The 27753-nt window shown below is 53.7% G+C and overlaps 2 protein-coding genes and 1 non-coding gene across 4 annotated transcripts in view; 2 read left to right on the forward strand and 1 right to left on the reverse strand.

Moving 5' to 3' along the window:
• IGF2BP1 (insulin like growth factor 2 mRNA binding protein 1) overlaps nucleotides 1–13227 on the forward strand; it is a 29737-nt gene extending 16510 nt beyond the window's left edge. Inside the window, exons 3-15 of one of the 2 annotated variants that reach the window (XM_086626361.1) lie at nucleotides 5217–5265; nucleotides 5762–5813; nucleotides 6565–6628; nucleotides 8443–8724; nucleotides 9389–9523; nucleotides 9756–9878; nucleotides 10376–10511; nucleotides 10611–10733; nucleotides 11036–11152; nucleotides 11356–11430; nucleotides 11730–11861; nucleotides 12057–12170; nucleotides 13135–13227. In XM_086626361.1, the coding sequence (XP_086482487.1) occupies nucleotides 5217–5265; nucleotides 5762–5813; nucleotides 6565–6628; nucleotides 8443–8724; nucleotides 9389–9523; nucleotides 9756–9878; nucleotides 10376–10511; nucleotides 10611–10733; nucleotides 11036–11152; nucleotides 11356–11430; nucleotides 11730–11861; nucleotides 12057–12170; nucleotides 13135–13227 (1495 nt within the window). The remainder of the gene's footprint in view (nucleotides 1–5216; nucleotides 5266–5761; nucleotides 5814–6564; nucleotides 6629–8442; nucleotides 8725–9388; nucleotides 9524–9755; nucleotides 9879–10375; nucleotides 10512–10610; nucleotides 10734–11035; nucleotides 11153–11355; nucleotides 11431–11729; nucleotides 11862–12056; nucleotides 12171–13134) is intronic. The other variant, XM_086626362.1, reaches the window with a different exon arrangement.
• Nucleotides 13228–22485: 9258 nt separating this feature from the next.
• Nucleotides 22486–22557, forward strand: TRNAQ-UUG (transfer RNA glutamine (anticodon UUG)). Its single transcript has one exon. It is a non-coding gene; the product is annotated as a tRNA-Gln (tRNA).
• Nucleotides 22558–25155: 2598 nt separating this feature from the next.
• Nucleotides 25156–25685, reverse strand: GNGT2 (G protein subunit gamma transducin 2). The gene is made up of 2 exons (XM_009984029.2): nucleotides 25602–25685; nucleotides 25156–25281 (listed from the first exon to the last, which is right to left on the reverse strand). Exons 1-2 carry the CDS (start codon nucleotides 25683–25685, stop codon nucleotides 25156–25158), a joined length of 210 nt encoding a protein of 69 aa, XP_009982331.1.
• Between the last annotated feature and the right edge of the window lie 2068 nt (nucleotides 25686–27753).

Raw genomic sequence — 27753 nt, forward strand, 5'->3', positions numbered from 1 at the left:
GTGCTTGGTCCTTCAGCATCTTGGTGCTGTTAATCACCTCTGCTTGGAGAAGTACATGGTGGGGGTCGGAGAAGGTCCAGGAGGTGTTGGATTTAAGAGAGATGCTGTAGCCAACATCCCACAGGAAATGTGCCCGGTGCGTGCGTGGCTCCGGTGTTGACTGCGGAGCCTGATCCGCTGCTGCTGGCACCCTCCTGCAGAGAGCTGGGGGGCAGAAGACCAGCAGCTCCTGCTGGGGTGGGTTGGTTGGCCCCTTCTCTAGCAGGTGTTCACTAAATCAGCCCCTTGCTTTTGTGCTAAGGAGAAATCAAGTTGTCAGGACAAAATCTGGAAGACGAAGGCAATCGTGGGGCTGGCTGCACTGGGCATAGCCGTGGGGCTGTTTTACCCATGGGGTAACCCCTGTGCAGGGGGTGGTTGTTGTCCCCTAAAGATGAGCCTGGTAGAGCATCGTGCTCTGGTAACGCAGGCGATTGCGAGTGTCCGCTCCCTACGGATCACAGGGAATGTTATTTGGGAAGGCAACAGTCGGGGTGACCTGAGCATCCCGCACCCACCGCGCCGATCCCTCCGGCTGCCTCCGTGCTGCCGGTGCTGGTGATGCTTGGGGTCAAATCCTGTTGGGAAAATAACCCCGGTCCTTTGATGAGCCCCTGCCTGCACCGTGATGGTCCATGTGCCACGGGGCAGGGGACTGGGAGATGCGGGTTTTATCCCAAGCTCTGCTGCCGCCCCGCTCAGCGGCTGTGGGTGCAGCGATGCTCCTCTCCGAACATCTTCCCAGCTATTCTGTGCTGGGAGAGAGCGGCTCTTGTCTCAGGTGGGACCCGTGGCCAAAACTTTGTGGAGAGGAGGTGGCAGCCGAGTCTTGCCGGAGGCAGGGATGCGCTCGTGCCCCCTGCAAAGCATCACCTCGAAAACGCCACGTGGGGCTCGTGCCGAAGGGAAGGGAACCCTCGAGCGAGGACGGGCTGCGCTGGTGCTGCTTTGCCGTCGCCTCCGGCTCGCGGTGGCCAGCCCCAGCCTCCCACTGGCCCCCGTCCAGGCTGCCTGCTCCCAACTAGCTGGTGCCCCTTTCTTGGGTCCCTGCCACCGCCACCACCGTGCCAGTCCACTCCAGGGAATTACCAGCAGATTCTTAATTAAGCGGGAGGCTCTGGCCGCTCTCTCGAAGGCGATCTCTGGGGATGCATCCAGGGGTGAGAGAAGAGGGATCCTGATGGCTGAATCTGCGCTTGGATGTTTCCCAGTGAGATTTCAAAAACCTCAAAAGCTAATTTGGGATTCTTAATGGTGATTCTGCCTGCCTGGGTGATTGGGGGTTGTCTGGGAAGGTTGCTGCGGGTACCAGTCTGTTCATGCTGCTGATGTGCCGTGGGCACCCGAGGCTGTGGCACCGAGAGCCAGCGGTGCCGCCTGGGCTGGGAGGCTCTGGGTGCGTCAGGGACACCGAGCCGTTTCCAGCTGCCTCCGGGGCTGTCGGACACTGGCAGTGGGTGTTTTCCAAACGAACAGGGCTTTCCTTTGCTGCCACTTTTTCCCCGTTTCACCTCGGTTTCTCCTTTCTGGAGAAGGGTTTCCTCCTGGGGCGTTGGGTTTGACCCACTTGGTATCGACTGGCATCTCCGCGGTACCTGGGTATTGCAGGATCCTCCGTGGCTCTTGGTCTCTTTGCTTTCCCTGCCACCTTCTGGTGGGGTTTAACCTATTGGTGTCTGGAGCTCTTTAAAGGGCTGGCTGAAGGAAAACCCGAGGAAAACCTTTGATGGAGCAGATCTCGGTGCTTCCACTGGTTGGGGGTGACGAGAGTCGCCCCAAGGTGCTCATCTGTGGTGGGGCTCCATGGTGGGTCCCATCGCAGCCTCCTCTTACAGTCCGGGTGGGTTTTTTCCCAGTAAGCCCAACCCACAGCTGGGGAGGATTGCTTTGCCTCCCGGTTCCGCAGAAGATCCAGCAGATCCGCACGGGGCTGCCAGGCGTGTCGGCAGGCTTTCAAGGGCTGAAGGACGGATGCAGTGGGATGCTAAAATCCCGTTATCCCAAACAGACACCGTCAGTGTGGAGCAGGAGGAGGGTGATGCCAGGATCCGTCCCTGGGACTGGTGGTTTTTCTCCCCTTACAGCCCTGCAGCTATCCGCCCTCCTCTCTACACTCCCATTTTTTTTTTCTTTTTCCCTTTTAAATAAACAAACAAACAAACAAAAAAAGCCACCAGCACGTGGCAGAAACCATCCAGATTTGCAAATAGGCATTTTTTTTTTACCAACTCCATCAGTCTGCTCTGGCTCACCCCAAAGATCTGGGAGGCTCCTGCCTTCGGCATAAGGCAAGCAGCGTCCGGCAGAGCCGTTGCCATCTCCCGTGGGCTGGAGATGCCAGGGCTGGTCTGTGGCTCTTAGCCACCTGAGGGGCACGAGTGCCAGGACTGGCACTTGGCACTCGTGCCCCTCGGGTGGCCAGCGGTGTCCTGGCACTCGGTTGCGAGAGCCCTTTGGCTGCATGGGAGGGAGGAGCTCCTGCCTTTGGCACATCACGAATGAAAAAGCCGGGGAATCGCCGTCTCGCGGAGTTATTTGTTTGGAGTCAAGCTCCGCTCGGCGCGGAGGTGGGAGCGGGCACAAGCGGGCAGTCGCGTCGGGGAGCGCGAAGGGCGGCGTTTGGCGACGAGGGTTTAAATACGGCGGGACCTGCTTCTAGCAAAGCAAATAATGTGTTTATTTATTCATTGCTTCCTCTGTAATTCCAACCACCGCCGCTGCCGAGTGCTCCGGATTCACACGCTTTTGGAGAGGGAGGCTCCCCCCCACCATGGGGCAACTCCACGTCGAGCCAGACCTCGCTGGAGGGCGGATGGACGCGGCCCCGATCCCACCTCCCCAGGGCAGGATGGGCAGCGATGGAGATGAGGCGGGAGTGGAGGATTTGGGGTGCCAGCTCATCCCGGGATTTTGTGGGATCCCGCTCCACTTTGTGCGGCTCACCCGGCTGGGCTGATAAAAGCCCCATCTCTCCCTCCGAGCGTGGCCTCGTGGGGATTTAATAACCGTCAGCCATGGGGGCCGTTAGGAGCAGCAAATAATCCTGGCGGTGTGGTCGCAAGGGGAGGAATTACCGGTTAATTAACATATTAATAAAAGCACAGCGGCCCCGGTGAGGCGCAGAGCAGCCCCTCACCTTGCCCGGCTGGCGCGGGTGTGGGCGATGCTCTGCCCGGGCAGGTGCTTCAGCACAGGAGATCCGATTATTTTTTTTCTTTCTTTTTTTTTTTTAATCATCGTAGTTTGGTTGGGGTTTTTTTTTCTTTTTTTAGGAGGAGAAAATTAGATGCCACCAGCAGAATTACAGTGCGAGGACATAAATGGCTCTTTTCTCTCCATAGCACGTTGGATTCTGGTCACGTATGTGCAGAACACATGCTCTGCCCGTGCAGATGCTTGTAGCTATCTGGAGAAGTTTCCGTGGCGGGGGTGGGCGGTGGGAGACCTACGGGGTTTCCTCTATCACTTCAAATCCTTTTGACCCTCCCTGGACTCTGACATTCTTTGCATTCTGAATTTCTTAATCTCTCTCCCATTCATTTTGGGATGAGGATTAGCGTGGAAACGAGAGGTCTGGTTTCAGAGCGGGCTCCCCCCGTTTTGGCTTCCTGCAACCCCCCCCCCCCCCCATCGCTGCAATTTTAAGGCTTGGGTTGGTTTCTTTTTTCCCCATCCACCCAGTTTGTGTCTGTAGTGGTGACAAAATTTGGTGTTTCAGAGCCTTCCCGGTGGCTGAGCTGGCCGGAGCACTGAAGATCTTATTTTTTTTGTGTGCTTCATTTGGACTTTTAGAGGGGGGAGCAGCCCCAAATCTGGCTGTCCCATCTGACTCTTTGGGAAATCTTTGGTGACTTTGGGAAACATCAGTTCTGGGTTTTTTTGGTGGTTTTTTTTTGAAAAAAAACTGATCCAGCCAACCCTTTCGGGGCTTTTTGGTGTGTGTGGGGTTGCGTCAGCAGCACGGGTCAGAGGGGATGCTCGAGGCAGCTGCTGGTACCCGGCAGGATGAAGGGGCTGGGGAGGGGTCTGTACCTGTGTGGCTAAATCTGACCCGTTGCCTTGGGCCAGTTTGTGCTGGGATAACTTCTTCTCATCCACAAACGAGCTCAGCCACCTTCTGAAGCTGTGTAATTAGAAGATAAGGACCCAGAATCTGTTTCTCGCTCTTTTTTTTGGATTATTTCATGCATTTGTAAATACTTTGAATTTGAAGCCCAGGTCTGCGATGAGCGGATCTGGGGGCATCTACCCGACATGGTGCTGTGAACGCCGAGCTGAGTCGTGGTGTTCGTGTTCCTTTTCTTTAGACGGCTTAAAATTCAGTGGTTTTGGTTATTCCCGAAAAACTGAGGCCAACGGAGGGGACCAGCCATCCATGGGGGGCTGGCACTGTTCGCACGTGGGTCGCACCCACAAAAGCCACGTCCTTCGGAGAGTTGGGCACCGAAAGGTGTCGTTGCCTTTGGGTGGGGGCTCTCGGGGTGTCCCACAGCACCTCGGGGTGCCGGCAGCGTGGCCGGTGCTGGAGCCGCCGGACGAGCCCGCGGCTGCTCTCAGCTGTCCGCGGCAGCTGCAGAGTGAGGGATGGGCACAGGGCAGGGGGAGGACGGCACCCCCGGGGTAAATTTGGCATCGGGATTAAAAAAAGAGTTTCTATTTTGGGAAAAGTGATGTTAGGAAGAGCCAAAAGTGTGAGTGGAGAAGCAGCCCGAGACCGTGTCGGGTGGTGGAGCCGGGATGCCGGTGCCTTGATGTCCCCGGTTAAAATTGAGCCGGGTTTTTGGACGCGGCACTGATGCTCCCGCCGGCGGTTGGTGGCAGCCCAAGGGGTGTCCCTTTGTGCCCCTGGTGCAGGTTACCCAAACACACGGCTCCCTTTTTGCTTTCTAATTCTTCTATTTAATCTGGCAAAAGTCTCTGCCTTTCCAGCCGTGCCCATGTTTGGCTCCAGCCAGTGCCAAAGGGTCGGGGGTTTTGGCATCATGTCCTTGGTGAAGCTCCCAGTGTAAATCCAGCACCAACTGGGCTGAGTGTGATTAGCCAAAAGCCATCAGGGACGGTGGCAGCATGTGGAAGTGCAAAGCTTGGTTAGATACACCGACGTGCAGCGGTTCGGTGTGAGACGGCCGCGTTCCGGACACCGAATCTGCTTTTTAATCACTTCTCATTTATTTCAGGAGCCGGAAAATTCAAATCCGAAACATCCCACCTCAGCTGCGATGGGAGGTAAGAGGAGCAAGCGGAGAAGCAGAGATCAGATTTAAGGACTAATTCCACCCTCCCCAGGTTTCTGTACTTGGGATTAAAGTTGATTTATCCTTTTCTTTGTTATTAATTTGGTCTAATTATACTAGATCCTTGCGTCGCTTATTTCTCTTCCATTACTGGAGTAAATTCAACTGGGAGAAGCGATCTAAGCTACACCAACAAAAATCTCTGTTAATAACAAGGTTATATGGTTCATCTATTGTATAAGGGACAAAATGGATCCTTTCTTCTCTCCCGCTGCTGGGACTTTTCCCTGACTCTTTTTCCTGGCTCTGTGGCCCCTTGGTCCAGCATCCTGGGGCAGGCAGGAGCTTCCTCCATCTAATTGCTTGTGAAATCTTAATGACTAGAAAGCTGCTTTTATTGATTGATTGTATTTCCTTGGTCTGTCCTGATGGTCCCAGTGTAAAGTGTTTGTGGTTTTTTTTAATTATTTTTTTCCTCCCTTTCCCAGGTTCTGGATAGTTTGCTAGCCCAGTATGGCACCGTAGAAAACTGCGAGCAAGGTAGGACTGAAAAAAGAAGCCGTATTTAAGATATTTTCTGCCCCAGCTATTTCTTGGGGAGGTCAGGAGGATGAGGACGGCCACGCAGTTTTCCTTTGTCAGCAGAAGTTGCGGCTAAAGATGTCAAGAGGTCTCAGCCTGGTCGCTGGGGCTTTATTTTTTTTGTTATTCCCTATTGCTAAAAGCCGAGTCCTCTGCGGTGGCTTTGGGCAGTGCACGTGGGTGTCCAAGTGCCGGGTTGGCATCATTCCCACCACACCCTTGGGTTCCCACCAGCAGCTTCAGGGGAAGGTGCGGGATGGTCTCCCGAGACCGGCGGGGGACAATCTGTCTCCGCTCGGCAGATTTTATCTCCGCCTCTAATGGTGATCAGTTGAGGCAGGAGGTTTCATATCGCCCCTGGGATGTCTAATGAGACTGGGGGTACCATAACCCTCCTGGAAACGGAAAGGAGGGCTTGGAGGAGCTGCTGGGACTGTCCCCGGGCTCCGGTGAGGGATGGCAGGATGGAGTTGGCGCTGGTGGCTTTGCTGCAGAGCACAGCGGCGTATCGGGATCCTTCAAAGGAGGCAGGAGGCTCTGTGCTGCCTGGGCTGAGCATCCCTGGAGCTCTTGGATGCTCTTCTCCCTCACAGGAGAAAAATGTTTCCAAATCCCTGGGGAGCCCTGGAGGGAACTCGTCCACTTTTGGCGGGGTCCTGGTCCGAGACGTCCATGCTGCATCTCTAACTTCTGCCTCTCTTGCTCGCAGTGAACACGGACAGCGAGACCGCCGTTGTCAACGTCACCTACGCCAACCGGGAGCAGACCAGGCAGTAAGTGCCCCGCGTCCGCCCCGCTCCAGCCCCTTCCCTGCTTGCAGAAAACAGAATTTCCAGTGCTGAGAGTCAGGTTACCTCAGAATTCCTAAATTCTGGCTAAAAATGCAGTAAATCTTTAAGGAAGCTCCCCAGAGCTCTGATTTCTTTGTCCTCATCTTCAGATGAATGCTCTTCAGAGGACACCCACATTTTTATGCTTTTCTGTGCAGTTCAGAGAGTAAAACCGTAACTTTATGCTCGAGGAAAAGTGGAGATTTCCTTGTGTTTGTGTGATTTCAGGAGTTATGGCTCCAGAGGAAGTATTAATAAGACCAAACATCGTAGGGGCTGGTAGATGTCAGGCAACACGTGTCCTCTCTGGCTGATGCTCGTGTCGCTGGGAGACTTGCATCTCCATTCGCCGTCCTGCCCGGGGAAGATCAGGCTTTGCACTAAATGCAAATGGAAAATTAATTAAGTTTTCACCACTGTTTGTTGCGCTTTCCTTTTGCCCCAGTGAAGGGCTCTGGAAAGCTGGAAAAGGGACGGGATCAGCCCGTTCCTCAGAGGGCAGCCTGGAGGAGCGCAGGGATTGACTGATAGGTTTTTATCTGGGAAGGTTTCCGTCTCCGAGACGGGTACGTCTCAAATGCGGCCGCGCCGCCATCCCCGGGGACGACGCCTGCGGTCGCTGCCAACGCGCCGGCTCCCACATGGCCACCAGCTGATAACGCTTCAGCTGTCAAACCCGCAGCCACCGTGAATTTGCTGCCAGCAAATTAGATCTAATTAAATCTAAGATCTAAATTAGATCTGATGAGATCTAAGGAAGAAATTCTTCCCTCAGAGGGTGGTGAGACACTGGCACAGGTTGCCCAGAGAAGCTGTGGCTGCCCCATCCCTGGAAGTGTTCAAGGCCAGGTTGGATGAGGCTTTGGGCAACCTGGTGTAGTGGAAGGTGTCGCTGCCCATGGCAGGGGGGTTGGAACTGGATGATCTTGAAGGTCCCTTCCAACCCAAACCATTCCATGATTCTATGAAATAATTTGGGTTTCCTTCACCGGGAAGCACCAAGCAAAAGAGTTTCTTGCAAGTAGTTTTGCTCTCAGGTCTGCAGCCCTCCTGCCATGCGTTTTCCTCCTTGGGGGATGCGTGTGCTTTATCGATGCTGCAGCTGCTTTATCGAGCATCCTTCTCTGGTCCCTTCGTGTTCTGCAGGGACAGGGCTGCTAAGCAGGGAAAGGCTCTGTTCAGCCAGTTTTACGGTTTTGAGGTTTTTTGGGTGTTTTTGCAAGAGTTGAGTCACTGACCACTTTCTGAAGAGCTGCGGTTGGAGTTGTCTGTGTAGAAAGCTGGGGAGGTTTGAAGGAGCTGCGGAGCGCGGTGACCACCGCGCTCCGCAGCTCCTTCAAACCTCCCCAGCTTGGAGAGCGGTGGCCAAAGCCGTCGCTTTGCTCTTGCTTCCAGCCCCATCTATCGACAGCCACCAGCTCCTGCAGCCCCGACATCCCGCCCGGAGAGGGATTTGAAATATCAGCTTAAAAAAAACCATAAGGCGTAGGAGATTTGGGAATCTGTCCTGTGCCCGTGGCTCCTGTCCCCTGCTCCAGCTGCTCGGAGAGGTTCCCCATAAAATCTTTTGGCTCCTCCAGGCTGGGTGGGAAGTCCTGCCAGATCTTGGCATCTATGATATCAACTTTTCCTCCTCCTGGTGCTTCCTATGCCAAGGAGGGCTTGGTGTGCTTTTGGTTGAGCTGATGCCGATGCGCTGCCGCTTGGCATGGGAGTGTGCCAGGAGGGACCCTCCCCAACCCCTTCTCCTCTTCCAGAGCCATCATGAAGCTGAACGGGCACCAGCTGGAGAACCACGCGCTGAAAGTCTCCTACATCCCCGACGAGCAGTCCATGCAAGGGCCGGAGAACGGGCGGCGGGGCGGCTTCGGGGCGCGCGGTGCTCCCAGGCAGGGCTCCCCCGTCACCGCGGGGGCACCGGTCAAGCAGCAGCCAGTGGACATCCCCCTCCGCCTCCTCGTGCCCACCCAGTACGTGGGTGCCATCATTGGCAAGGAAGGGGCCACCATCAGGAACATCACCAAGCAGACGCAGTCCAAGTGAGTCTGTTCTCCCACGAGCTGGTTTGCACCGCGTTGAGCCAAGCGATATACCAGGCTGGATTTTTTTTTTGGAGAATGGGCTATTTGAGGCCACTCTGGCTCTCTCACCGTGCAGGATGGTGTGTTCAAGAGCCACCTCCCCATGCTCTGCCCCGGCCAGGCTTTCTTGGCTGCACTTCCCCATGTGTCTCCCTTTGCCGGGGCTGCCCTGGCTGGGACGGGCTGTGGGCAGGCGTGCCGGGAGGTCGCTGCTTCAGCCGCTCTCACTTAGCATCAGCTTGCTGAGCTTCACCCGCCTGCTCTTGTGTTTGGCCCCTGAGCTTGTGTTGGCTCTTTCCCCCCAAGGAAGGCTTTATCCCAGACGTGAAGTGATGGACAGCCCATCCCGTCCCCAGGCACATGCCTGTTCTGCCACTCAATCACTCCTGTTGCTTAAAATAAATAGATGCTGGAGCCTTATTTGGATTTCTGTGATTTGAGCTTCTGGTCGCCGTGTCTGTGTTGAGTATCGAGGCCAGAATTAACTCCTGTCTCCTTCCCTGGGTGCATATAACCTTGTGCTCGAGCGTGAGCTCCGGGTGGTCCATGGGGATGTGGGGGGAGCAGAGCAGGGAAGCTGCAGAGCCGCTCCCCAGCCCCAGCACCCATCCCGTGCTTGCAGGATCGACGTGCACCGGAAAGAGAACGCGGGAGCTGCAGAAAAAGCCATCAGCATCCACTCCACCCCTGAGGGTTGCTCCGCCGCCTGCAAGATGATTTTGGAGATCATGCAGAAGGAGGCGAAGGACACCAAGACGTAAGGTTCCCCCCGGCCTTTCGGTGCCCCTGGATCCCATCCACGGTTCTCCACTGGGCTCCAGTACCATCCCAATGCCCAGAGCCGGGTGATGCTCCCGTATGCGCAGGAGCTTTGGCTTGAGGGACCAGGGGACTTGAGCTCCCCCCATCCCTCTCTACCAAATCTCTCCTCTTCTGGCTGCAGTAATCCTTCACGTTGCGTGTTTTTTTTCCCCCATTCCTCTCTCCAGAGCTGATGAAGTGCCGCTGAAGATCTTGGCCCATAACAACTTTGTGGGGCGCCTGATTGGCAAAGAGGGGCGAAACTTGAAGAAAGTGGAGCAGGACACGGAGACGAAAATCACCATCTCATCGTAAGGCTCCTCGCTCCCTCTGGGGAAACCAGGGCAAGCCTTCCTCAGGCCAGGGTGGCTGGGGAGGATGAGGAGGAGATGGGAGATGGGACGAGAGCGGGCAGCGATGCCTGCCCAGCAGCTGGGAAGCCAGCCCGTGGTGTGGGTGCTTTACCCCCCAAAGCTCTCTTGAAAAATCTTGGCTTTATATTTATTTTCTGTATTCCCTTCGGTGCCCCTTCCCCGTCCCTTCCGGCCTGCGGAGCTCAGGACTGACTGGTTTGACGGCTGCAACTGGGGTTGTACTCTTAACCCCTGGTTTTGGGTGCAGGCAGAGTGGACATCCCAGTGTGAACCGTGATGCTAGTCCCTGCTCCAACTGGGACCGGGCAGTCCCAGTCCACAGTGGCAGTGGCCACCAGCACCCCACCAGCACCCGTGAGCAGGAGCAGAGGAGCCGGCGCAGCGCTGGCCGGGCAGGGCAGGGTCTCGGCGCTGACACTGGATTTCCTCATCAGCTTGCAGGACCTGACTCTCTACAACCCCGAAAGGACCATCACGGTGAAGGGCTCCATCGAGAACTGCTGCAAAGCGGAGCAGGAGATCATGAAGAAAGTGAGGGAAGCCTACGAGAACGACGTGGCCGCCATGAGCGTGAGTGGGGCTCGGTCCTGCCCTGCGTCCCGGTCGTGGGAGCTCTCTGGGAGGATGCCCTGATTGAAGCAACGAGCGTTTCTCTCCTTTCACCCTCAGTTACAATCTCACCTCATCCCTGGCCTTAACCTGGCTGCCGTTGGCCTCTTCCCTGCCTCCTCCAACGCGGTACCTCCTCCGCCGAGCAGCGTCTCCGGGGCTGCGCCGTACAGCTCCTTCATGGTAGGTGAACACCCGGCAGCTCAAACTGCTCCTGCTTCCAGCTCGGGGGTCTGCCCTGCGTGGAGAAGACCCTTGTGACGGTCAGGGTTATGCCTTCAGCATCCCATGCTGTCCGCCGGCGGGTCTGGTCCAGCGTGGGGGCAGGATCTGGGCTTTCAAACTACTGCAGATGCAGCGGAGAAGATGCTCAGCCCCCACGGGGTCTGGTGCTGGCTCAGCCCCTCACCCTTGGGAGAGGCACAGGCATCCCTTGGGAAGGGGCTTGGAGCCCTGAGCCCTGACCCGTGACACTCTGCCCACAGCCTCCGGAGCAGGAGACCGTCCACGTCTTCATCCCCGCGCAGGCGGTGGGCGCCATCATCGGCAAGAAGGGTCAGCACATCAAGCAGCTCTCCCGGTTCGCAAGTGCCTCTATCAAGGTAGGGTTCCCCCATGGGGACCCCCCCACCCTTTGCCAGCACTTCCCCAACCGAGGGCTCTTCTGGCTGGGAAACCACCTGGAAAAGCCCGGGCGATGGGGCTGGGGGCCCGATCCTGCGGCACAGGGGAGGTGGGGGGCACAGCTGCCAGCCTGCCCGTGCCGCTCCCCGCCGCAGCCGCCATATCTCTCCCCCTGTTCCAGATTGCCCCTCCAGAGACGCCGGACTCCAAAGTGCGCATGGTCGTCATCACGGGCCCTCCGGAAGCTCAGTTCAAGGTTCCCTCTGTTCCATCATCGCTGCGAGGGGATTTGGGGTATCCCTCTCCGCCACCCCACAGAGCTGGGAAGGGAGGAGTGGGGCAGTGACCCCAAATTTGAGCCCAGTCTGTGGCTGGGTTAACCCGGCATCGGCTCTCCCCAGCGCTGAGCTGGTTTGAAACCTCAAGGAACTGGGATTTCGTGGGATGTTGGCTCGTGCCAGGTGCTGGGGATGGAGGTGCCCGCGCCGCGGTGGGGACGCAGAGGGGTAGGACACTTCGGGTGGCGCCTGACTCCGTGCTCCCTCCCCCCCACAGGCGCAGGGCAGGATTTATGGAAAGCTGAAGGAGGAAAACTTCTTTGGACCGAAGGAAGAAGTGAAGCTGGAGACGCACATCCGGGTCCCCGCCTCGGCCGCCGGCAGGGTCATCGGCAAAGGGGGCAAAACCGTAAGCAGGAGCGATGCTTGGATGGGGATGGGAGCACCCGGGGAGGGGGGGGACATCCCTGGGAGAGGGGGTGCTGTGTGTCAGTGCCTGGGGACATCCCAGGGACAGGTTTCCCAGTGCCCTGGCTGGGATTGCCTGGAGGGGCTCCTCTTTCCCGCACGGTGCGACCGGGTGGTCTCTGCCGCTTCCCTGCAGGTCAACGAGCTGCAGAACCTGACGGCGGCGGAGGTGGTGGTGCCACGGGACCAGACCCCTGACGAGAACGAGCAGGTCATTGTGAAGATCATCGGGCATTTCTATGCCAGCCAGGTACGGCTCCGGCAGCCCCCGCGCTGCCACTGCTGGATTCTCTGATGGCTCGTAGGTGGTTGTGTTCATGTGCAAAGTCTTTTTTTCCACACCTGGCCGGTGGTGTTTGCAGAAGTGGGTGATGGCAGGTTGTGCCCTTGGCCATGTGGTGATGGTGTGGGATGGTGGGGGAAGCGGGGAGAGCCGTGGGGGGGTGTGTGCGTGCAGGGCGTAACCCCCCAAACCCAACTTCTGGAGGAAACCATGTGAAAAACGAAGCAGGAAGGGATCTCCAGGAGCAACTTCACCCAGCCCTGCTGAGCACTGTAGCATCATTCACAATGTGAAAGGGAGGGGATTCTGCCCCTCTGCTCTGCTCTCGTGAGACCCCCCTGCAGTGCTGCCCTCGGCTCTGGGGTCCCCAACAGCAGAAGGACATGGAGCTGCTGGAGCGGGGCCAGAGGAGGCCACGGAGCTGATTGGAGGGCTGGAGCACCTCTGCTCTGGAGCCAGGCTGAGAGAGTTGGGGCTGTTCAGCCTGGAGAAGAGAAGGCTCCGGGGTGATCTTATAGCAGCTTTCCAGTGCCTAAAGGGGCTACAGAAAAGCTGGAGAGGGGCTTTGGACATGGGCGAGGAGTGACAGAACAGGGGGGGGAATGGCTTTAAACTGAGAGAGGGGAGATTTCGATGGGATCTAAGGCAGAAATTCTTCCCTCTGAGGGTGCTGAGGCACTGGACCAGGTTGCCCAGAGAAGCTGTGGCTGCCCCATCCCTGGAAGTGTTCAAGGCCAGGTTGGATGAGGCTTTGGGCAACCTGCTGTAGTCGAAGGTGTCGCTGCCCATGGCAGGGGGGTTGGAACTGGATGGTCTTGAAGGTCCCTTCCAACCCCAACCATTCCATGATTCTACGAAAACCCATTTCCCTCACCCCCGGGATCCCATGTGCCCCCCCCAACTCCCCCTCTTTTGCTCTTCCCACCCGCAGATGGCTCAGCGCAAGATCCGAGACATCCTGGCCCAGGTGAAGCAGCAGCACCAGAAGGGACAGAGCGGCCAGACGCAAGCGCGGAGGAAATAAGAGCAGCCCCGACGCCAACGTGAAACGCGGAACAAGCCGATGCCGGGCTTAAGAGTGGCTGGGAATCAGTTACCGTAGACAGACGCTAATTTTTTTCATTATCCAATCGAAATTAAAAGGCAATTTGATCGGCTTCCGAGGTAGATGGCTAGGATAAAAAAAAAAAAAAAAAACCCACATAAAAAACCCCAAAAAATTGGATCCGTTTTTAGCTCCATGGGCCAGGACAGCTACTTAAATGGAGCGAGAGGTGCTGCTCCGCGCCGGGGCCGACCGACTGCGCCGCGCCGGGAGCCCGGGAATGACGATGCGGCGAAGCCGCGGCCGCCGCGGCGCTGGGTCCCCTCTGGTGGGTGCAGCATTCGCCCTCATTTAAGTAGCCCCTGGAGGTCCCAGGGGTGCCCGGCGCCTGCGTCTCCCCAACCCCTCGCTCCCTCCCTCCCCGCGGCTGGTGGATGTTCCCAAAGCGACGTTCTTTCGGAGCATTTACTTTTTAAATTTTTTTTTTTTTCCTAATTTTTTTTTTTGAAGAGAAATTCCAGTGGATTCTTACCAATCCCTGTTGGTAATGAGATCTGTGGTGGGGAAAAAAAAAAAAAAAAAAATAAAAAATCAAAAAAAAAAAGATTCAAACCCCCCACTTTAGCACCAAATGGATTGGGATCCGTTGGGAGCTCTGCGCACCGCTCCGGTCTCGGCAGCCCCAACGGGAGGGCAGGATTCCTCCTGCCTGCGGTGCAGTGCCTTGTCAAGCCTTAGAAGCCAGGAGAGCACCTCTATTTTCCAGGATGATTTTTTTTTTTTTTTTCTTTCAGTTGTTTGACTGTTTCTTTTCATTTTAGGTTAGTTTAAAGAGATTTTTTTTTTTTTTTATTTTTTTTTATTTTTTTAAAATTTTTTTTTTTTTTTTTTGAAGCCTATGAAATAATGGCAGAAGCAGGACACACCACCCTTGTTTTTTTTTTTTAATCTTTTTTTTTTCTTCCCCCCCTGCCCAGCAATTTCCACTGCGGAGGTGACGACCCATCCTAGAGATGAGGCAAACTATCCGGGGAAGGGAAGGGGTGAGCGAAGGGGTTTTGCTTTTCCCTCCTCCCTTCAATCAACAGCAATAAACCACCACCAAAAAAAAAGAAAAAAAAACCCAAAAAAAAGGCCAAGAAACCCCTGCTTGGTAGGAAATATTGGATTAATCTGCATCTCTTTAGCAATCAGATTATGGGAACTAAACGTGTGCAGGAGGGTTTGGGGGGGGGGTCACATTAACTCCCCTGGGGCTGTTTGTGTCTTATTCCTCCCCCCCTTCCTCCAAATCTAGGTGGGGAAAAAAAAAAAAAAATCTTGAAATTTGGCATGTTTTTTATTAGTTTATAAAGATAGTTTTTTTATTATTTAAAAAAAAACAAACAACAAACACCAAAACCAGACAAAAAAAAAAAAACGACCAACCACCCCCCTCGTTTCTGCGGAAAGAACGACCGTTCCCGTGGGACGACACCAAACACGGATGTCGAAGGAATGTGAAATGGTTACTGATTCCCGTCACTCTTACGTGGATTTTTATATTTTCGATAGATTTTCGTGAATTTGTTTGAAATATTGACGATTCGGAGGGGACAGTAACTGCTGCCGTCGCCTCTTCCACCCGCCGCGCCGCCTTTTTCTGCTGTAAATCCAGCCAAAACGAGGATTTACGCGGATTTTTTCCTGCAAATTGGGATGGAAAAACCAAATTTGGGTTCATTTCAGGGGGAACAGGGATGATGCGGGAGGAGACCCCGGGACAACCCCCCGGGGAAGCCGATTTGGGGCTAAAAGGAGGGAATTTGGAACAAACCTCGCACTGACGCGGTGATTCGTTTCTTTTCCGAAGCGGAGCCCGACCCTCCGGCTCGAATCTTCCAAATTTTTACCCGGCTTGAAATTTCAGCCTTGGGAAGGGAACGTGGCAGCAGGTACCGTCCTTTAACCCATCGCAGCAACTGGGAGGTGTGGGGGGAGGGCAGGAATTGCCGTGTGTTTGAGCAACCAGAGAGAAAAAAAAAAAAAACGCAAAAGAAAAGAGAAAAAAAAAAAAAAAAAAGAAGAGAAAAGGAAAAAAAAAAGCTACCTCAAGGTATGAAGTTACCTCAGCAATTGAATTTTTTTTTTTTTTTTTTTTGGGCTTGCTGATATTTTATATAAAAGCTGATAGTCTTGAATATTTTATTTTTTTAATGAAAAGAGAAGTTAAGTTTCATAATTTCTTATGAGCCAGGAGTTATGTGCAGGTAACCAAGTGTTATGAGCTCTCTATGGAGAACGACAGGAATTTCAGACATAGTGGAAAAGATGGCAGCAACTTTTTGTTTTTTTTTTTTTTTTTGGCCTTTTCAAGCCGATTAATGAATTTCACCACAACCCAAAAGCTGTCAGATGTCACGACTCTTCGAGACCTTGGACAAATTGGAGCCCACCAACATTTTCAATTGGAAAAACTTCATTTATTTCTTTCTTTAAAAAAAAAAAAAAAAATTAAATTTTAAATTAAATTAAGTTTAAACTAAATTTTAAATTAAATTAAAATTAAATTTTAAATTAAATTAAAATTAAATTTTAAATTAAATTTAAATTAAATTTTAAATTAAATTTAAATTTCAAATTAAATTTATTTTTTTTTTTTAATCAACCAAAACCTGCCACTGGCTGAAAGGCCTTTCTCAGTCCAACTCCATCAAGAAATCAAATTTTTTAAGAGCTTTGGGATCAGAAATCTTCCACTCCCGGGGATGCGAGGACAGACTCCCAAACAGCGTTGACTATGCAAAGTGGGGTACACGGGGTTTGCTGGTATTTAAACCGCACCAGCTCAGGCGATTTTATTTTTTTTTCTAACACTTGGAAGCCATATATATATATATATATATATATGTATATTTATATGTATTTATATATTTATATATATCCCAGAACCCAAACGAATCGGCCTCCGGTGTTGCCACGGAGGCAGCGTCGAACCATCTTCTCCACTATGATGCTGTGAAATATTTTACAGAGATTTGCCTCCGTTTTACCGAGGATAAGCAATTTAAAGGGAAAAAAAAAAAAGAAAAAAAAAAAAGAAAAGAAAAAAGAAAGAGAGAGAAATTAACGGGAGCCAATTTTTATATATTTATATGTATAAACGCACATCGAGGAGGAAGAGGATGAATCCGACCCTGAGGACCGATCCTGAACCTCCACCTGCTCTAAAAGGTTCCCAGGGATTTTTTTTTAGGTCCCATCTTGCTGTTTTTCACTGGACCTGCGGGAAAACAACCTTTACGTGAACAGTAGTTACAAAATATTACAAAATTTGATGGTGCTAAAGCGCGTTTGGGAGCGGTGGGTGCTGCTGTCCCACCCTCCCACCCCGTGTCTCCTCCCCAAAAAAATATTCGGGATGGGTGAGGAGCGCGGGAACGGACCCGTCGCCGGCGGTAGGGAAGCGCTGGCCTTTTACTTCCCATAAATTTGGGGTGAAAGGAGCAAAATTAGGGCTGGCAGTGCCCAGCTGGCAGCTCCTACCCCTTGGGGTGGTGGGAGAGGGGCTTCCACGGGGTTTTCCTCTTTTTTTTTTTTTTTTTTTTTTTTTTAATATTTTTAAGGAAGACTGGCATTTGTCCCAGGGAAAACCGGTTTCTTATTACTTGAAATCTCTGGCTCTCTACTTTTTCTTTTTTTTTTTTTTTTTTTTTCCCAGCCTTGCACAGAACAGTGTATTCAGACATCGGTGATTTATACTCGTCTTTTCCGACAGCAAGCATTTTTGATAACTGGTTCAAACTGTATCATTGAGGGAAAAAAAAAAAAAAAAGGAGAAAAAAAAAAAAAAAGGAACCAAAACCCAACTCCCACCCCAAGCACCCCTCCGTCCTGTCCATCCGGTTGTTGCAGTGAGAAGATCTTGACCTAAAATCTGACGATTCAGGGAAACCTTTGATGCTTCACCCCCTCCCCACCAGCCGGTCCCGCTGCTGTAATGTAGGAGCGATCGGTACTTTTTTTTTTTTTTTTGGAGGTGGTGGAATTTCTTTGTTTTCCCGAGGGAAATTATTTATATAAAGTGATTTGCAGTAAGGAAGACTCTGCTGAGCATCTCCTGTGTTTCTCCGGAGCCAAGCTGGAGCTGGGATAAGGCAGGCTCCCGGCACGGCCGGCCGGTGGGATGGGTGGCCGGAGACGCGAGCAAGTCCCGGATCAGCCCTGGAATGAAGAAGCAGGAAAAAAAAAAAACAAAAAAATGCTTTAGTGAACCCCAAAAGCGAGCAGGATGGATCCCCAGCCCCGCAGTAGCCTCTCCAGCCGCTCTCTTTGCTCCAGAATAAAAGGTAATTTAGGGGAAAGCTCCACACGGAGGGGTGAGCGGCACCGCCAGCTCCTCTGCCTTGTCTGTATCCGAGCGGAAATAATTTAATTTAATTTGATTTTTATTTTAATTAATGTTTTTTCCCCCCCTGTGAGCAAGGAGCAGCCTTGTCCATGGGGTGAGGAGCGATGCGGAGTTTTGAAGTTGGGGCAGGGGGACACAGGGAGCCTCCGGGCAGGAGAAGGGGAAGGGGGCAAAGTGGATAAAATGGGTAAAATGGGTGAAATGGGGTTTTTCTCGCAGGGTGGTGGCGGGGAGGGTTGCAGGCAGCGAGCGGGCAGAGCTTTTTTTGCCATGGGGCAAAAAGGCAAGCAAGCAAGCGAAGCGCTTCTCTGTGCCTCAGTTTCCCCTCTCCTCGGCGGTGTGACGCTGCTCTCCTGCCTCCCAGGGCCGGCGTGGCGATGAACGAATTCACGTCTCGGAAGCGCTCAGCGCTCCTCGGCGCCGTGTCCCCCGCCAAGCATCACTGGAAGGAGCTGCCGCCGCGCTCCGGAGAGACTCGGATTTGGGGGTTCGCCTTGTTTTAATGTTACTGGAGGCTTTATTGCCATTCAGCTGGAGAAAAAGAGAGAAAAAGGAAAAAAAAAAATCCCCAAATCCCAGCTAATGTTTCTTCTCTTCCAAGCTCCGAAGGGTTTCTGGGTCGCTCGGAGCATTGGAGTCAAGCTAGAGGAAAATCCGTTGTAAATATTGAAAGGAAACTGCCTCAAAGCTCCATTTTATGTTTCCTGGGTGTTAGGTTTTGGGTTTGTTTTTTTGTTTTTTGTTTTTTTTTTAGCACATAAAAAAAAGAAAAAGAAAAAAGCAGTAAAAGTTAGATAGATCATCAGTATCGGAAGAAAAAAATGATCTTTTTTTAATTTCTAGCTCCAGCTATTCGGAGTGTTTTCTAGAAAAAGCTCGGAAACGCAGACTTGCTCTAAGACAGTTGAAGACATTTCTTTAATTTAATTTCTTTTTATTGCTGTAGCTCTTCCCTCCCTGTCCCCTGCTGGTCCACACGACGCAGGCTTTTGGTGGTTTTGGAACTTTCTTAAGATTTTTGGAGAATTTAGTAACCAAGGTGGTTTTTTTTTGGAGGGGGGTCGTTTCTGAGGGTTTTTTTCGGTCGTTTTTAACTTTTTTTTTTTTTTTCCCGTTGTAGCTTTTTGTTTTGTTTGGATGAAATCGGTGTGATCCTGTGAAACACGTGTTCTCCTTAAATATTTAAGCATCCTCATAACACACCGGCTCCCGGCAGCTGCTTGGCTTGTGCCGGGGCTGAATCCAGCCGTGGGCTTTCCCAACTGGAGGGTGAAGGATTTGGCTTTGGGTTTGGCTCTGGGAGCCGGGAGCGGTGATGGGGCAGCGGGAATGAGCGGTGCTGGAGCTCAGGAGGCTTCGGGTCGGTGCTTGGAGGTGGGTGCCACGGGCTGGGTGCCCGGCGCTGGGGAAGCTGCCTGGGAGTGGGTGCTCGGCAATAACTGCTCAAGGCTGGAATTCATTCCGGATGGCCGACGGCGACTCCGCATCGGAGGCGAGAGATCGGCCCCCGTTCGGTTAAATCAGCCTTTCTTCTTATCTTATTTTATTTTTAACTTTTATTTCTTTTCTGACTTATTGTGGGTGAGATCCAGAGCAGAGCGAAACCACCCAGAGGCTCTTAAATCATGGTTTTTTTTTTTTTATTTTATTTTATTTGTTTTGGGAGACCGTGCAGGTGCTGCGAGCTGGAAACGTCCGCGTGCGAACTACCTCAGAGCTAACGGGGAGCCCCGAGGGATGGAGCTGGGGGGTCCCTCACCACCCCTGGCTGGCGGGGAGGCAGTTTTGGGGTCCCGGCTTTCTGCCCTACGGTTAGAGCGAGCTGCGTGGTGGAGGAGGAAGAGGAGAGCCGATGAGGAAGGCTCCCAACGGTGCTGGGAAGGTGGTGGGATGGGATAGCGGCCAAGTCGGACCCCTTGAGAAGTCAGCCCCGGGGCGCACGCTCGGCCCCTGCTGCTTTACGTTATGGGATTCTTTAGGGTCTTGTTTTTTTCGGTGAAGACGAATACCCCTCTGCGCGGCGGCGGGCGCGGTGCCGCGCCGCGGTGGCAGGATGCTCTGCCGGATGGTGGTGGGATGCTCTGCCGGACCACGGCAGCGGCTCATCCCTGGTGGAGCGGTGGGTTATGAACTGTGGAAAGTATTTGGGTGCTGCAGATCGGCACAAATTTTAACACCGAAAGGGATATTTTTTTTTTTTTTTTTTTGCTTAAAAAAAAAAAAAAGAATTAATAATTTAAGCCCCAGAACTGAAGCCATTTATTGTTTTCTTTTGGACCAGTTTGGGAAACGGTCTCGGTGAAGCAACGCTAAGGCCAGCGGGAAGGAGTTTGATCCGCTGTTGGTGGATCATCCCGGGAAATCAATGGGATTGACCAGAATCAGGGCAGAAAATGATCCTTAAAACGGTCATCATGGCATGAGCGTTCATTACCCAGCAGTTAACTGCGTCGGTTCGTTCGAAGCGCATCCGGATTCATCTCGGGATCAAATTCCTTGACTTCAGGAGGGAAATCTGGCCCTAAACTACGGCCCCCCATGTCACTGCCGCCTCCGTTGGCTCCGGACGGATTGAAACCCAGCAAATTTTAGGGGGACTCCAGAGGAGGCAAAACTCTCCCATGAATCCCAAGATTTTCCTGAGTGGCTGGTGCCCGTGGAGTCCCTCAGCTCCATCACCGTCAAACCAGGGGGGGCACGACCTTATATATAACCAATTCATTTTTGTTTATCTACCTCTTAGCGACAATAGATGAAAAACTAGGTAGTGGCAACTCCACATGCTGTAGTTTAGGGGAAAAAAGAAATAAAAAAAAAATTATTCTCTTTTTCCAAAGAAAAAATGTTCTTTAAAAATAGAATTTATGGGCTTTCTTTTCACTTTAAAGTGGTCATTAGTTGTAAAAGCTCCAGACCTCAGCAGTCCGTAATGTTCGGTTGTGACTGATTTTTTTTTTTTTTTTTTTTAATGCTCAATCTTCCATTTCTTTATTTTTTTTTTCCTTTTGAATTTGGATATTTACTTCTTCCATCAGCAGCTCCATCCTCCTCGCTCCCCCAGCCCAGCGGGGCCGAACCCCGTTTTTTGCTGGGGGAATTGCAATCGATGGGTTGTTTGGTTTCGTTTTTCTGTTTTCCAGTGGCTTTTTTGAGGCAGGATGGCAGCAGCGGGTCGATGGCAGCATGAGGGGGGTGATCGAGCCGAATTCGGGGTGCCACATCACTCGGCGCCCTAATGCCGGGAGCACCCAGCACCTCCTTATCCACCGGATGGGTGCACCCAACTTCTCCTGGCAGCCGCCCAAATACAATTTCAGGCCATTCAGAGAAAAAAAAATAAAATTGTACTTTCCTGTAATGCTCTTATTTTTCCTCTTTTCAGCTGATTCGTTTCTTTTCGGCTTTTCCCCCCTCCCTCTAATCCGTGTTCTTCCCTTTTCCCCTCGCGTGAGGCAGTTTGTTGGCTTGGATATGGAGTTGGGATTACGGATGGACGTGGGCTCCATTTCTCTTCCAGCGAGGTGCTTTTGGTTTTTTGTTTATTTTTTTTTTTTTGTTGCCACAAACCGCTTTACTCCACACTGTTTCATTTTTAATAATAAAGAGGAAAAAAACAACAAACAAGCAAAAAAAAAAAAAGTTTTGTGTGGTTTTTATGGAGTTGAGGGAGGGAAAAATAGAGAAATAAAGGGGGGAAATTGAGAGAAAAAATAGAGCAATAAAGGGGGGAAATAGAGAAATAAAGGGGAGGAACAGAGGAAAAATAGAGAAGTGAAGGGGGAAATGGAGAAAAACCAAGAGGGGGAGTAGAGGAAAAAATAGAGAAATAAAGGAGGAAATAGAGGAATAAATGGTATAGAGAAAGGGGGGAATGAAGAGGAATAGAGAAAGGGAAATAAAGGGGAAATAGACAAAGAGGGAAATAAAGGGGGGAATAGAGAAAGGAAATAAAGGAATAGAAAAAGGAGGAAATAAGGAAGGGGAAATAAGGGGAGAATAAAGAGAAACAGAGAAAGAAGAGGGAATAGAGAAAAAATAGGGAAATAAAGGGGAAATAGAGGAAAAAAGGGCAATAAAGGAGGAAAAAAGGAAAAAATAGGGAAATAAAGGGGGAAATAAGGAAAGGATAGGGTAATAAAGGGAGAAATAAGGACTAAATAGAGAAATAAAGGAGGAAATAGGAAGAAATAGGGAAATAAAGGAGGAAATAAGGAAAGAATAGGGAAATAAAGGGGGAATAAGGAATGAATAAGTCAATAAAGGGAGAAATAAGGACGAAATAGGGGAATAAAGGAGGAAATAAGGAAAGAATAGGGAAATAAAGGGGGAAATAAGGAAAAAATAGGGAAATAAAGGAGGGAAATGAGGGTTGGGGACAAGTAGAGGTGGCAGCAGCGAAGCTCGGGGCCATCCCGGAGGATGCTCCGGCCTGTCCTTGGTGCCGGTAGCAGCCAAACGGGGCCGGTACCGTGATTTAACGGGGTTCGCAGGAAGAATTAATCTAATTTTCTTGCTGGGAGGGGGGGAGGGGGGGCTCAAGGGCACCGAGAGCGACCGAACGGTGCCCTTGAGCCCCCCACCCCCTCCGGAGGGTGCTCGCGGAGCGGGGCCACGGGATGGTGTTGTCGCCATCCCCGGGATCCACGGACGCACCGCACCAGTACGGGCGATACCGGGAGGGGGAATGGGAAGCAGAACCCCATCGTTACGGTTCGGGGGCGGGGGGGGGGGGGGGGGGGGGGGGGGGTCGACACACACACAACCGGACTGGACCGGACACGCTGCGGCACGTTCACCGGTGGGCGGTGAGATAGACTGAGAGCGCGGTTGAGCGATGCGTACGCAGCGGTCCCATGGTGTAATGGTTAGCACTCTGGACTTTGAATCCAGCGATCCGAGTTCAAATCTCGGTGGGACCTCGTGTGTTTCCTTTTTTTTTTTTTTAATTCCTCCGCCGCTCCGGTAACGCGGCGGGAGGCGGCTGAGACGCGTCGGTGGGGGCGGCAGCAGCGGGTTTTTCCCGCCTTCTTCCCGCTACGCCCTCCCCCGTCCCCGCCCGCCTCCATTTTGTGCGGGGGCGCCGCGGGAGCGGCGGGGGGCAGAGGGCGGTGGCGGGCGCTCTGCCAGCTGCGGCGCTGATTGGCTGCTCGGGTTGACAGTCTCGCCTCTCAGCGCTGCTATTGGCTGGAAGCGCGCTCCGCCCCCCCTTCCTCCCTCCCTCCTTCATCGCGGCGGCTCCGGGGACCGGTCGCGGCGGCGGGTGGGCGGTGTGGGCGCCCTCGGCCCTCGCTTAAGCCGCCGTTGGGCCGGAAGCGTCCCGAATCCCTTCCGCAGCGGCTTAGCCGGCGCTGACGCACGTTTCCAGCCGTTTAACGTCGATTAACGGGTTAATCCCCTCCGAGCACGGGAAGCCCGGCGGTGGCCGGGTTACCGCCCCGGATTAGGGGCAGCCCGGGCTCCGGCGCTTCGCTTTGCCCGAGGAACCGGGGCTCGGCCCGAGTGGAGCCCACCGGCCCCGCGAGGCTGCGGGAAGAAAGACAGAGGCCGTGGTGGAGCCGGCGGGTTTATTTAGCGTCTGTGAGAAAGAGCAAAAACACCTTGATTTTGGTCTTTTTTGGCTGGGGAGGGGTGTGGAGCGGAGGTGGAGTGGGGGAGAACACACAAACACACACACCACCCCCCCCTCCCCCCCCCCCCGAGGAAATGCCCTTGGTGTCTGTCCTCAGCGAGGGACCCCCGTCTGGGGGGTGTCTCTGGGGCTGAGGGACCCCCCCCCGCCCCGGGGTCTGGGTGCTGAGCACGGCCACAGCCCACCGGTGGGACAGAAAACACCGCTGCGAGGGGGGTGGAACGCAGTTTCCTTGCAAAAAAACAGCGTTTAAAATACTTCCAGGTCTGTCTCCGTGTGCTCCTGGTGCCCCAGCAGCCGTCGGCATCGCAGCAGAACCACGATCTTCCCGACATCCAGCAGGTACCAGCTGTGCCCCGTCCCAAGCACCCTCTCCCACTCGTGGGAGAAGTTTGTTCCTGCCGGGAATTTGCAGCCGTCGTCTTTGCTGGGTCTGCATCTGCCGTGGGACACGTGTGACCCCTGAGCAGAGGCTGGCTGGGCATCAGGGGGGCATTTTGCCACGGGCCTGAGGGCTGCTGCCTTGTCAGAGGTGGGCAAGAGTGAAGGAGAAGTGGGATGGGGACAGATTGTGGCAGGGACAGGACCTGAGGGACCCTGAGAAATAACAAGAGCTGCTGCTTCCGTTTGGGATTGGTCATCTGGAGATGCTTTGGATGTTTTTTTCCCAAAGATAATACGTAGCTGTAATGGATTTAAAAAACAAAACCAAAAAAAAAAAACAAACCACCAAACACTGCCCAAAAAACCCCTCAAACAAGAAACCCAACAAATCTTCCCCAAAGTATCACCCTGCTGAACTCGGAAGCTGGCTGTGCCCCGGCTGCTGTGCTTTTTTCTATCAAACAGGATGAAATTTGTCCTAGAAAAAAGCTGCCCTTGGGAGCAGGAGGATCACCTGGCATTGCTCGCTTAGGGCTTAGCGAGCCTGCCTTGCTCCAAGGAGCTGCTGCCCCCCAAACCACCTGCTCCAAGTCATCCCCATCACTGATGGGACATGGTGGGACGAGACTTTGCAGCCAGGTCACGTCAGCGGGGGGGAAGCTGGCGGTGAAGCAGAAGCAGCACGTGAAGCCACCACGGTCGCCGGCAGCACCTGACAGCCCCGGGCTTGCGTTCCCACGGCTGCCAGGGGGTTTCCAAGGGAGGAAGCGAGACTGAGAGGCAGGGTGAGGGTTTTGAACAAGCTGCCTGGGGCCTCGCTCCTTCCCACGCCCTAGCCTGTGTTGGGTGAAGTCCCCCCAGCTCCGCTCTGGCCATGCCCTGGCTCTTGCTGCAAGGTGCGTGGTGGGTGCGAGCTGGGAGCGGTAGGAATGGTGGGCAGCGGTGGTCACCGGCTGGGGGGATGCGTAGGAATAAATAGAATAAAGCTTCAGAGCCCTGGGAGCCTCAAAGCAGCGGGGTGGATGTTGCCCTCCTGTGCCAGATGGGGAAACTGAGGCACCGAGAGGACGTGAATCGAGCAGGGTCCTGCTGGGATGCTCTTCTGCAGCAAGCAGGGGCTCGGCTCCGGGGTTGGGCTTCTTGGCGAAGTCTGAGACAGCCACAGCTCTCTGGTTTCATTAAAGCCCAGTTGGCTGCTGGCTGCTAAAAATGCAGAAGTTTTGCTTGCAGGAAACCAAATGTAAATCAGCTGTGAGAGCACAAGAGCACACGCTGCTGAACCTCATCTCCGGCGGCAGTGGGGTAATTCTTTTCTCTTTTTTTTTTTTTTCCTCTTTTTTTCTTTTTTTTTTTTTTTTTTTTTCTTTTGCCATCCCTTAGTTGCACTACGCTTTGGTTCCGGGCTCCCCGGTGCTGAGGTCGGACTACAGCGAAAGCAGGATTCTGACAGTCTTGGCTCGCACGTGGGAATATGCCCGTGCCGGGCGGTGACAGCAGCGGGGGGTCAGCTTATCGTGCAGCCGCCCTTCTCCTTGAAGGGGTTCTTGTCCTCGGGGACTCCTTTCAGCAGCGGGTCCTCGCCCGCCATGGACTCGATGTACTCCTTGATCTCTTTGCCGGTCTTGGAGACCTGTCGAGGAAGGAGATGCTCTGCATGGGTTATGGGAACAAACCGTCCCCTGGTTCTGCAAGGGCAACTGTGGCCACGAACATCCCACCCAGCGTGGGGCCCCGGGAGCATCGCCAGGGTGCTGTGGGCACCTCGCTGGGTGCGGGGCTGCAGCCCCCGGGCTCTGGGATGTGGGGGGGACGTTTGCCTCGAGGGGACAGGTATGAAAGCACATGCCTCTGCCTGTATTTGAGGTTTGATTTCAGGGGTTGTGGTTCTTTGCAGCATGATCAGGTCAGAAAGTTACACCAGGGAACGGCCCTTTTGGGTGGAAGACTCACCATTTGCCTCTCGTTCTTCACCTCCTTCTTCAGCTGATCCAGTTCCATCTTCAGCAGCTCCTTCTCTGTCATGTCCTGAGCCATTTTGCCCTGTAATCGCAGGGAAGTGGCATGTTATTAGTGTAGAGCTGGGCTTCTCCTAAGGCAAATTGGGACTATCCCTTCGGCCCTAATAGTGTTGCAGACGTCGCTCTTGTCTCAGCCACCCCACGGTGAGAGATGGGCTGATGCTAAAAAAATACCCGGGGCAGAAGGAACCTTTCAGGCCCCTTTCAAAACCCTTCTTGTAACATCTGCTGTGACCAGATTTTCGTTTGCTTGCTCTCAGCAGGTGTGTCGAGCGACAGATGCAGTTTGAGGGCAGTGGAGGAGGATCCAGCCCGGTTTTTAGAGGTCTTTGCTGCTCCAGAGGCTGTTTTCCCAAGAGATGAGGTGGCCAGTTCAGTGGAGCTGGCTGAGCCTGGAGAAAAGCCGCTGCCTTGGAGCTCTTGGAGCACCAGCTTTGTGGGAGAACCTGGATGCCCAGAAACTAGACCTCCCTGATCGGTGTCCTGTGCCTGGGCAAGAGCATCTTTGCAGGTTTCCTAAGGAACTAAATATATATTTTTTTTTCCCTTCTCTCCCCTCCTTGTGCCTTCCCCCCAGGTAAGTGCTAACATGGATTATGGCCCCTTCATTGCTGTGAACTCGGCTATTTGCACGCAGAGGCGTTGCTTGCTGCGGCTGAAGGGTTTTGGGGTCGCGTGGGTTGGAAAAAAGCAGCTCTTTTTTCAGGAAAGCCCATCCAAGGGTTATGTGGGATTCCCGCACAGCCGGCTTGCGCTGCTGAGATCTGTTCCCGTGTTAAAACTTGGGTTTGAAAGCCTGGCCACAACCTTTTAAATAAAAGTTAAATGTGATTAAGCTGAAACGTGCCTTGGCCCTGCTTTGGAAGGCATCAAGCCTCTGTGCCCGGGACCCCGCTGGTTTTCCGTGGCTGCTCTCGTGGCGTGGGTGCCCAGTGCTCCTCTCCCCATCGATGCCCTGGGCACGCAGCTGGACCTGGGAGATGTTTGTGGCAGAGCCCGAGGAGCCGAAAGGCGCAGCCCAGCCGTGCTGCTGACCCACGGAGGTGGTGGATCCCAAACCATGTGGACCTCACGATGCTCCTGGAGGGAGCAAAGGCACTTACCTCCGGGGACGAGGGGCTGCCCCTCTCAGCGGTGGAGACGTTCAGAGATCCATCCGAGAGGAGATGCTGTCAACTGAGCCCTCGCTGTCCTGCACTGTTGAAGACTCCTTCAGCTCTCCGGGAGGGTGGTGGGGAGCAGATGTCTTTGGTCCTTAAGCTGATAATAGACTCAGGAGAATAAGCTGGTCAGGTGTTGGGCATTAGCCTCAAAGCCCGGGGTAATCGGTGGTGGGGCTGTGGGGAGGATGGGGGAGGAAGGGTGGGGTGGAGAGGAGAGGAGAGGAGAGGAGAGGAGAGGAGAGGAGAGGAGAGGAGAGGAGAAGTGCTTTGTGGGGTGGCTGGGGCAACTGGGGAGCCCTTGAGCCCCTGCCATGGGTGGCTGGGTGCTGTCCTGGCTGGGACAGAGGGACCATCCCCTGTGGGAATCCGAGCAGCTTTCCTGGAGTTCAGGAGGGGATGGGGAGGGGGGGAGCTGGGGTGAGGGGACCTCTGGGGGCTGGAGCAGCTTCGTCGGGGCTGGGAGCAGCGAGGTGGCTCTTGGTCCTTCAGGGTGTGAGGAGTGGAGCCAGTGCTGGAGGAAATTCATCATTTCCCTCGTCCTTGTGCTGGTGGGGCCGCGGGCTCAGGAAGGGCCAAGCCCAAATATGGGTTTTGCTCCTGTCTGGCTGGTGTAAAGCCTATAAAGTTGCCGGGGCTGAGGACAGAGCCTGGGAGGCCCCGAGGAAGCGCCTGAGGGAGGAGGAAGAGGAGGAGGAGAGGGTGGAGGGGGATTTCCAAGCACCGGGCAAGTGGGAATTTCCTGCCCTCGACCCACCCTCACCCGTGGGGATGTGAGACGTTAGCAAAGCACCGAGAAGGACACGCTGACCCGGGCGAGGGAAGGACGGGCACCTCTGCGGGGTCACTGGTCCCATCCCTCTGTGCCCTGGGCCGAGCGAGGACCGGACGATGCCATGCGGGATGCACGGGGTGCTCAGGGCT

The sequence above is a fragment of the Tauraco erythrolophus genome, chromosome 25, assembly GCF_009769465.1.
Source record: "Tauraco erythrolophus isolate bTauEry1 chromosome 25, bTauEry1.pri, whole genome shotgun sequence".
NCBI classification, from domain to species: Eukaryota; Metazoa; Chordata; class Aves; order Musophagiformes; family Musophagidae; genus Tauraco; species Tauraco erythrolophus.